This window comes from Chanodichthys erythropterus, chromosome 21, assembly GCF_024489055.1.
Source record: "Chanodichthys erythropterus isolate Z2021 chromosome 21, ASM2448905v1, whole genome shotgun sequence".
NCBI classification, from domain to species: Eukaryota; Metazoa; Chordata; class Actinopteri; order Cypriniformes; family Xenocyprididae; genus Chanodichthys; species Chanodichthys erythropterus.
In genome coordinates, this window is record NC_090241.1 from 15,099,363 (window position 1) to 15,110,529 (window position 11,167).

The following is an 11,167-nucleotide window of genomic DNA, read 5'->3' on the forward strand; positions in this document are numbered from 1 at the left end:
GGGGACCCATAACATACAAACAATTGGTCTGTCTTACGCCACAGGTACAAAGTACAATAGGACCCGGAACATTAGTGGGGACCTTAGGCACATAACCCGGTCTAGTGTGTAGGAATGCCTTCACCATTCCTGGTGCAAATTCCAAACATGATGGCAAAACTGATAACGCCTGCAGGTCTCCAATTCTTTTAAGAGACGAGATTGCCAATAAAAATATGGTCTTGAGTGTAAGGAACTTTGCAGAAACTTGTTCTAGTGGTTCGAAAGGTGCATCAGCTAACCCTTCTAATACTACAGCCAAATCCCAGGCTGGAGTCCTAGAACGTACCACAGGTCTCAGTCCTAGAGTACCACGGAGGAAGCGTATTACTAGGGGGTCTCGACCCACTGAGGAACCCCCTAAAGGAACATGAAATGCAGAAATAGCTGCAACATAAACCTTTAGTGTTGAGTGAGTTAACCCTTCCGAGAATTTTTCTTGGAGGAACTGAAGCACCAAATTTACAGGTGCGTGGACAGGGTCCATTCCGTGTTGATTACACCAAGCAACGAACAACTTCCACTTATATAGATATAACTTCCTCGTGGAGGGAGCTCTGGAGTTGAGAATGGTCTCCACAACCTCGGTTGAGAGACCAGAGTCTATGAACCTGGCCCCCTCAGAGGCCAGGCCCACAGTTTCCATAATTCCAGGCGAGGATGGAGTATCGTACCGCCCGCTTGTGACAGGAGATCCTGTCTGAGTGGAAGCTCCATCAGGGAGCCGTCTAGTAGAGATATTGTTCAGATATTATTCACCTTGTTGGCCAGTATGGGGCCACCAGTATTAGACTGACCCCTTCCTGGCGGATTTTCTCCAGTACTCCTGGGAGCAGAGCAACCGGGGGAAATGCGTACAGACGTGGCCTCGGCCACGTCTGCACCATGGCATCCAGCCCTAGAGGTGCTGGGTGCGTTAGAGAGTACCATAGTGGACACTGAGTTGACTCTTTTGAAGCAAATTGATCGACTTCCGCTCGACCGTACTTCTGCCATAGGAGCTCCGCCACCTCGGTGTGGAGTCTGCCCTCACATTCTGATTCCCTGGAATATATGCCGCTCTGAGCGAGAGGAATTTCTCCTGGGACCAAAGGAGGATCTGACGTTCCAAGTAGTATAGTTGGCGAGACCGTAGACCACCCTGGTGGTTGATATAAGTGATGGTCCCTCAGGTTTGGAAGGAAGTATTTTAATGCAAGAAATACCGCCATCATTTCCATTTATGTGCCAGGAACGCTGATGGTCCTCCCAGAGACCCTGAGCCGAGCGACCACTCATGATTGCCCCCCAGCCCGTGAGGGAAGCATCAGTCATAAGCATTACGCGACGATGAGAAGTCCCCAACACAGGACCTTGGGACAAGAACCAAGGCTTCCTCCACACGGCCAGAGCTCGAAGGCATCGAGACTTTGATCGTGTGGAGAGGGTTTCTCCTTGGAGAAAACCCCTTGGTCTTAAGCCACCACTGTAAGGGTCTCATGTGCAGCAGGCCAAAAGGTATCACGTTGGACGCAGCTGCCATCAGACCCAACAGTCTCTGAAACTGTTTCACCGTGAGTGACTGGCCTAACTTTACCCCATTCATGGCTCCGAGAATGGAATTCACACGAGCAGGTGACAGATAAGCCCGCATCGTGGTGGAATCCCAAACTACCCCTAGATAGTTGGTAAGTTGCACTTTTCCTTGCGTTGAGCCTCAGCCCAAGCTTTTTCATATGTGACAGAACAGCATCTCGATGCTGAGCTGCCAACTGCTCCGTTTGAGCTAATATCAACCAATCGTCGATGTAATTCAGTACGGGGATGCCCTGGAGTCTCAGTGGAGCCAGAGCTGCATCCACGGACTTTGTGAAAGTGTGAGGTGATAGGGATAGGCCAAATGGAAGAACCCTGTATTAGTAAGCTTCGCCCCTAAAAGCAAACCTGAGGAACTTCCTGTGAGAAGGATGGATGGATACGTGGAAGTATGCGTCCTTCAGATCTATCGCCACAAACCAGTCCTCGGACCTGATCTGTGGGACAATCTGTCTGAGTGTAAGCATTTTGAACTTTAGTTTTTGTACAGAACGATTTAGTACTCGTAAATCGATTATGGGACGCAACCCTCCATCCTTCTTTGGAACGATAAAGTAACGGCTGTAAAACCCTGACAGCTTGCTGGGAGGAGGAACCCTTTCTATAGCTCCTTTTTGCAAAAGTGTCATAACTTCTTGTTCCATAACCAGAGACTGCTCTGGGGTTACCACTGTGGGAAGAACCCCGTTGAACCTGGGAGGTTGAGAACCGAACTGTATTCTGTAACCCTGTTCTATAATAAGCAGCACCCATTTCGAAATATTCGGGAGAAGTTTCCATTCTTCCATAAATTCTACTAAGGGAACCAGTCTCTCGAGACTGGCCTCTGGTGTTTTTTGAGCACTTGGCTCGTTGGTCTGGACCGACGCACCGGTAGACAAACGAATCAAGTGACCGACCCTCCTCGGAGGATCGGTGGGAACCGCTGCGCCCTGTCGCACACTGGGTGGCAGGGTTGGCAGAACGGCCCCTTGAGGGCACCAAAGAGGCGCTGACACTTGGTGTTTCAATATCAGGACCTCTCCGGAGGGGACTGCCCTCTGAAACCCTGGACGACTGGCGTCAGGATTTCTTTGAAGCCTTCCGAGAGATAAAAACGGTCCTCAGATCCGTTCTACCTCTGGAAGGCCTCGCCTGCGTTGACCTCCCCGGTCCCCAAGCTCTCTGCGGAGGAACACGGGTGGCCACGCTGGCTTTTTGTTGCTCTCTACGAGCAGAGGAGCTGGCTACCGCTGAGACTGCTCCCGCCCAGCAGTCTCGGGGGGATAAATGCGGCGGGAAAGGAATCTCAGGGAGGCCGCTGACTGTTTACGTGTCTCCTGGAACCTGTCAAGGAACAGGCCCGCAGGAGACAGTGGCGCATCCGGGAGGACATTTTTATCTTTCTCCTTGATATCAGATAGATTCAGCCACAGATGCCTCTCCGTGACCACCAGTGCTGCCATAGAGCGGCCGATTGACTTGGCCGTCTCCTTGGTGGCCTAGAGAGCAAGATCTGTGGCTTTACAGATTTCCTGCACCGTATCAAATGTCACTTCCCCACTCTCATCGATCTCCCCCAGCAGGTCAGCTTGGTAGGCTTGTAATATTGACATGGTATATAAACAAGTCGGCGCCTGACCTGCCGCCAAATAAGCCTTGCCCACCAAGCCCGATTTTGCTCTCGGTGTGGAGATCGTGAAAAAACGGCAGACCCCGACGCTGTGGTAGTGACCTGGCTGGGAGAAAGCGCTCATTCGAGTTTTGTTTCGCTTCTCTCCACGGGCCAGTCAATCTTGAGTGGGGTCAAGGGCTCAAGGGTCGACTCAAGGGTCGACTCAAGGGTCGACCGCCGGCGTCACTACCTCCAGCAGCTCCTCATATGCTGGTGATGAGGATGGCGGTTCAACAGCTCAGCAACAGCGGGACCGGACCCGCGGGGAACATGGGACGCAGCACTCTCCTCGAAGAGTGCCCGTCGTGATCTCAGGACTCTCAACGTGAGCCGTTCACAGTGGACACAGACAGCTCCCTCGAGAGCTGCCTGTGCGTGTTCGGCTCCCAAGCAGATAACGCACATCTCGTGTGTGTCCCGAGATGAATCTAGTGCAGGGATGCACACACTTTCTAAAAATCTGCTTATCCTGAGCTGTGTCTTTTTGTTTCTCCGCCATTGTTGTTTTCTACTCTGACAATATATATATATATATATATATATATATATATATAGTGATGTGCTTTAACTGAATCTTGTCCTCAGACAACCCCAAATAAGACACACAAGATACAGATAGCGCTTACTGAAGACAACAGAAGCTAGCGTTCTTTTTTTCTGGGTGTGCTTTATAGCTTCCTGGTCCGTGACGTCACCTGCCTCTGACGTCTCGTCTCATCATTGGTTGGATACAGAAGTGCTTCACGACGCAATGCGCAGAGGGTTCCCATCACGTCATTTCGACGTAGCGTTGATAGTTCCCATGAAAGGAAACTACGCGCCTATACTGAACACGTAATACGCATGTGCATGACGTCATCCTTATCACAAATTCACATTTTTGTAGTTTACCATAAAGGTTTTCTGTTTTTAGTTGAAAACAGTGTCTTGTAAATGGCCTCTTAAAAAAGTACCTGCTTTCTGTTGCTTTGTTTAAATTAACAATAATAATCTATCATTAATTGAATCAATTAATTAGCCAAGTTAATTTTAAGGTAATTAGTTACTGCACCACCTGTGTGTGATATCATTAATGACAGTCCTATATATTTTTGAACCTATATGGTTCAAATGACAGCGATGTGACCAGGTTATTATGGTTTCAGAAAACAGTGGCAACTATTTGTTCTCCAACAATGCATCATACTATGGTAGTTAAGAAGCGAGTTGCACCCCAGAAACTGCTGCAATCACTACACATGGGGTGCTTTTTTTGGACAACGTGCCTGTTGAATAGTCATACTGTTAGACATGTTGTTCATGCACACAAACAACTTTTAACTCCCTTATACATTTAAAGTGACTTTTGGTCAGTAGGGACGGTATTACTGAGATAATTCTGTGCTACTTTTTCTCTGAATATCTGTGCCAAAGCTGTGGCTATACAAAGCCCTTAAACACTAGTGTTTCTGAAAGGTAAGACTGGGGTTTTCTGTTATAAAATAGCAGAGTAATAATTACTGATGATATGTTGGTTTGTGTGTCTGTGTGTCTGTGTGTATGAGTCTGAGTACACGTGTGAGGTCATGAGTCATTCAGGATATCCCATACGCCACTAATGGAACAAGACCACTACTTGGAGTGTCCGGTTTGGAGGTCACTGAATACAGGACGTTCACTTTAAAGGCTGTTGAAATTACACAACCATGTGATTAAGCTGCTGGATGAGTGATTGTGCAGTGATTCAAAATGTGTCCACAGATGCTGCCTGTGTGTGAACACACACCACATATGTATCATTGTACAGAGTCATCATTGAAAAACACACAAATTTGTAGAGATTGTGATCTTTTATGTCCTCGTCATGATGATGAACTAAATGATGGCCCCTCCTAGAAAGGCGTGACCTTGCATCATAAGGGATGAAATGAGGGAGGGAAAGGTGGGGGCTTTGGATGCGGACGAGGAGCAGGTGAAGGGCATTCAATGATGGAGGTAGCATCCAGCTTTACCGACAACAGTGTCTCGTAAGCAATCCCTGTGTTTTGTTGTTGGATATAACAGTGAACATACTGTAGGAGTCTTCATTTTCTCCCAACATCGAGCCACTGAAGACCTAGTGGATTAGTTTTATTTTTGAAGGTAATGCACCCCAAAATATACCTAAATTCATTTATGTTTGCGCAAATCATTTCACTCCAGACTGCTTTTTGATTGAGGGTCAGTGCAAAGGGACAATACAAAACACAGGTTTTGCTAAAAAAGTTGTTACTCAAGGATGGATCAGTACCAACTGTTCTTGATCCAGCTTATAATGTCTCCGGAGCGATAACTTACTGGTTACGGCAGCAACGAAGGGGAAAGCACGCAGTTTATTATAGTTCATTTGAGTTGTTTTAAGGATATAAAGTTGACCAGTTTATTAAACTCCCCCATCAAAAAAAAAGAAAAAAAAAAAAAGAATAAGGTCCTATATATTTGTTTACTGTTAGTTATAATTAGTGTTTTTGTGTAATTCGATCATTGTTTATGTTGATGATAATGCAAGGGATTGAGAGAGTTTATGGATAAGACTTTAATGTACACATTTTGTTCATTCAGCTCTTACAGTGATTTTCTGGAGTGAAACGGATGCTTCATCTTTTGTGTAATGTACAATAAACTTCATAAAACTCATCAGTAAAGTTTTGGCCATCATTTGGACGGGGTTCGCTAACAGGCTTGTACTATAAGTGGTTAACAAGATGACAACATAATGTATAACCATAATTAAACTAAACTATACCTGTTCTATTTCCATGCAGCATATATTATCTGGCACTGTCTACCCTCTTCTTGAAAGGGGGCCAGGAGCAGCAGCTCATTTACAATTAAAGGGACACACACAAAAATGGTGTGTTTTTGCGCACCCCCCAAAATGTTTTAACATGCTATATAAAATTATCTCTGGAGCATTTTGAGTTAAAAATTCACATACACACTCTGGGGACATCAGAGATTTATACATCTTGTAAAAAGGGGCCTAATAGGTGCCCTTTAAATTCTGCAAATAAATAAGTTCATAGGCTTGTTCCAGTCTTTATATTCTCGATAGTACAACTCATTTTGGGAAAATCACCCACCCCTACCCAGGAGGAAGGAGGAATGTGCTGATAAGACAGTTTCGTGGGTGCCCCCCGGCCTGTGATGGGGGTATGTGGCAAGCAGGACGGGGCTGAGAGCAATGGGAATGCAGCGAGCACTCGCACCACACTGTCCCACTGTCCCACCACACAAAGTCCCACGGAGAAGCTCCCAGAGTGATGACAGTGAAGGACGAGAGAGGACCAGGCCTGGATTTTATGTTTCTTTATGTTTATATGCGGTAGTCGCTTTACTGCCATTTTATTGTATGTTTATTTTTGGATTAAAGTTTATGTTGAATGTTCGCAGGTTCCCGCCTCCTCCTTCCCTAATCAACAAACCTTGTTACAATATGTAAGATTTTATATTGATAGTCCACTTTAAAATTGCTTTAGCACTCCAGCACAACTAGGTTTCTCTGCTATATTCTACCACAACAGAATCCAGAGTGTTATCTACATGTAACACATGATCAGTGATTCTCTCTGTGTGCTTGTTATCTTAACTATGCTAAAGTGTTGACAAGTAACAATCTTGTGTCTGAGCTCTGAGAGGAGACTCAAGGGGTCAAAAAGTTCTAGGATTCTGTGACATATCACTTTCAAAACAATCTGGTGTGTTAATTGCCATGGCAACACGTGCAAACCAATGGATTACCAGGAAGTAGCTCTGCCCACAACTTCCTCGATAAAGCTGAACTTACAGTTTGGAAATCTGTTCCCATGCCTTATAACATACACACACACTTGCACCACAACAAAAACACCTTTCCACAACACAAATGAACACAAAGTCACTTTCACTGACTCCATCTATTTCCTTGTCATCATTTTCACCACAAACAAAAGTTATATTTGAATCTACAGTATATATAATATTCGGATGCAGAAAAGCTCCAACGCCCCTCTGTGGTCACCTGTTAAACTGCATAGCAGACCAAATTCAATAAAATTCTACAATATTCTTTGATGTCACATGTAAAACACATACAAATATTTGCCTTTCTCAGTTTTAGATGACATTCTGATCAACCATACAAAAACCAAGCGTTATGGTGTGCAAAACAAATGGATAAAATATTAAAAAACAATATACTGTATCAGGGTGTGTGCATGGCGTGTGGCATTGCCCACTAACAGCTGATGTTACAGGAGCTCAAAAGATTTGAGGCATGCCACACAACAAACCCCTCCCTACACAGCTGTTCTGCGGTGTGATACTGACACAATCCTTATGGGAGATTCTGCTGAGTAAGGTAACCCTTCTCACTGTCACTCTTACACACACTCTAGTAACTTTGTGAAATCACTAGGGAGTTGTCCACATTCAAGAAAAGTATACTTCTGTCTTGTTCTCCTTCATACTGAACAATTGTTTCAATCACTTCACCAATGAACTGTGTAAGTAACGATGTAACGACAGTATTGAAAAATAAAAAAGAAAACACTTAAAAGTCAGAGTGAAAGAAGTAGAAATAATGAGAGAACTCAAAAAGCAGAAACTAAAATCAGGTTCCACTTCCTTATTGATAAAATCACACCCATGGTCATGTGTCTTCCTTAAAAAACAAAAAGCACAATCCACATAAACCAAACATAATGATTTGTGCACTTTACTTGGAAAACAGTTGGAAAATAGTTAAGAAGAGATAGACACAAATGACACAGAACAGTTTATTCGGACCAACTACTATACTTCCAAATTGCTTTGATTCAAATGAAATGTGAGTGTCACAACTGAGTGTCACAACTGTGCCTGATCACCAACTGACCAACCTGCATAAAGTGGAAATTAAAAACACAGTACTTTCATCTCTCTTATGACAAAACCAGAGTAAAGGGCGAATTTCAAAACGATTTACAAAGATTCTCATTCTCAGCAGTCTTTTAAACTGAACGAGAGAGAAAGAGAGTTTTACTTACCAGCAATTCTGTCTCGCTCCATAGCTGGATTATGGCTCCTAGCAGCCACATGTGGTTTCTAGCGTTTCTCCTCCTCTCCCTTTATTTGCAGACTTCCCCTTTTGCTTTTTCCGAGAGTTTAGTCACCCCCCCCCCCCCCTCTCTCTCAATCCACTCACTTTGTTCTTTCTTTCTTTCTTTCTTTCTTTCTTTCTTTCTTTCTTTCTTTCTTTCTTTCTTTCTTTCTTTCTTTCTTTCTTTCTTTCTTTCTTTTTCTTTGTCTCTATTTTCCTTCCCCGATACTAATATTAAAATAGTTTAAAGGGTTTAATTGACAAGTGCATCCAATGGAACTGTACTGACATGTGCTGATCATATGGCTTCATTCGATCTTCTTACGTCTTTCTTTTGACCTCCTTTGACACTGAAGCTGTATTGTGTCTCTGAGATGGGGATAAGCCATGTGACTCCATAAACAGCCTCAAACTCTCACCATGAAAGCAAACAAGAGAGATCTTTGGACCACTGGGTTTGATGAAGCTGAAGCAACATGAATCGCAATACTATTTAATTTCATTACTGAAACAATGCAAGTATCTGTACCCTATTATTGTAAGCATAAGGCATTAAGGCTTTTTTTTTTTTTTTTTTTGACAATATTACACAGTTTTCTTAAATCCATCACATTTTGGAAAATTAACTGTTCTATGGCTGTACAGATGGCTGGTTTGTGAGTGAGTCATTAATCTCATCTGGTTTATGAACAGCATTCAAGAAAAATTTTATTGCATCACTGTGCAATAAGATAAGCATTAAGGCTGTCAGTGACAATGAACACAGTGAAATTCCTGCAGTGAAAACAGTGCCCATAATCTACATGTCGTTACTCAAAATAAAATCATGATGACCTATGACCTAAACCTCACACATCTAAGATCAAATGTAGCGTGGGACTCTGATTAGCGTATATGCATCAGGATTCAAGACCTACTCTCCATTTCCAAACGATAAAAAAGGCCTCATATCACTCTACCATATGATGATGATTATTCCTTCTGGGTCACTGATGACGCAGATGAAATAAGCCTATAATAATCTGGTACTAGAAATAATTGGCTTTTTTAGGAAATACAGTATTTCTTTTGCTCTAACATGCTGTTGATATAAATCTTCTCACAGGGTAAAAGAATATATAATATCAGTGGTTCACTACTACTAAAACAGTTTCTTTTTAAATCATACTTTATATAAAACTTAGATCTTAAAAAGCAGAGTGTGTAGCTACAGAGGAAAGACATCAAATAAAGAAGAGAGGTAGAAAGGTATTTTAGGAAAGTATTATAAAATAGGTTGAAAAAGAAAGGTATTTTTACAGGCATTACAGCAGAGATTAAATTAGAGGGTGTGCTTCTTAAAAACACTTGGCAAAATCCCAGCAGTGTGCTACAAATATTTGTTCAATGATCATAAAAGTGGTTAAAACAGCAGGTAACAAAAAAAAAAAAAAAAAAAAAAAAATGCAGGTGGTAACAAAAGAATCCTTCTTATAATGGTGTTAAATAATGGCATCCGAAGAGCCTCAGGGGATTCAGGTTTGTTTATTTATTTATTTTTAACTTTTTTTTTTTTTCAAGGAAAGGCATAAAAAAGAAAATATTTACTTATTTATTTTGTCAAGTATATAAAAATAAATTTGAATTATTAATGATTTTAAATTAATAATATATTATATAAGATAATCTTTTAATCTTTCAATTTTTAAACAATTCACAATAGAAATAAATCTAAAATCCTAAAACCCATATTCGTAAAATACTATGGCATCTATACAGTTATTATATAAGTAGTATTTGATGAGAAATGTTCAAGTTCATAAGAATTCTCTCACTTTTGATTGCGGATTTACAAATCATGTTTAAAATATTGCGGAGAGCACTTCTGAGAAGATGTGAAATTATCAGAAAATCAGGAGACATTAGCAAAAGTCTTTACACTTCATTCTTACTTATGTCTGAGCGAAACAATTGAGACATTAAAGAGACATCATCTCTTTTGTGCTTCTTTCCATCATTTTTCATTTTACCTTGCAAAAATGTCAACTAAGACGAGTGAGAAGGCTACATAGTGCATGGATTTAAAGTCTGGCTACCATAGCTCCTATGATGACACGTCACTGAAATTAATGGCACAGTAACAGGGATATTTATAAAGTCATATTCTGGGCACACACTCTTCTGGCTGTGCTGGATGAGCAGTGGCTGGGGAAAATCGGGAAGGCCCCAAGGTTTTATCAACTCATGGACGAGACAGAGGAGATCTCTGCCATACCTTTCAGCACTGCCATCAAGCCTGATTCACACATGCACACAACACAATCTCCTGCAGCCTGTTATCAAAGCACATTCCTCTTGCATGAATGAACATCCTGTAAACACACATGTGCACACACACACACACACATGCTTATGTTTTTTTTTCCCCTTTCTTTTTCAGGAAAGCAGATGGGCAGAGGCACGTGTGCAAGAGCATCCATGCACAAAACAGAGATGCAGATAAATCCACAAATAGCATCAGCATCAGTGTAACTAAAGTGCACATTCCTTACAGCCCCAAACACTCTGACCTACAAGCATGACTCAGACATGAACATTTTGTTATATAAGCATGCAGTGACCGACTAAGTCTGATGGCAGGGCTGCAGGGGAGCAATGCTTATAGAAGCAAAGGAAGTAGTCAGAAAAGAATGAGATATACAAGAAGAAAGGGTGATGTCACGACAGAAGCAATAAAGGGATGTGATGGAGTGATTCAATGAATAGAAAAGGGCAAATGAGATGACTTTTAAGTGCATATAGGAGAGAAAAAAAAAACAATTGTGGAAAAATATCAAGAATTT

General features: G+C 42.2%; 1 protein-coding gene across 1 annotated transcript in view; it reads right to left on the reverse strand.

The window, feature by feature from the left end:
* septin9b (septin 9b) overlaps positions 1-8,434 on the reverse strand; it is a 75,039-nt gene extending 66,605 nt beyond the window's left edge. Inside the window, exon 1 of the mRNA XM_067374683.1 lies at positions 8,293-8,434. Coding sequence (XP_067230784.1) covers positions 8,293-8,314 — 22 coding nt within the window. The 5' untranslated portion in view covers positions 8,315-8,434. The remainder of the gene's footprint in view (positions 1-8,292) is intronic.
* Positions 8,435-11,167: the final 2,733 nt, after the last annotated feature.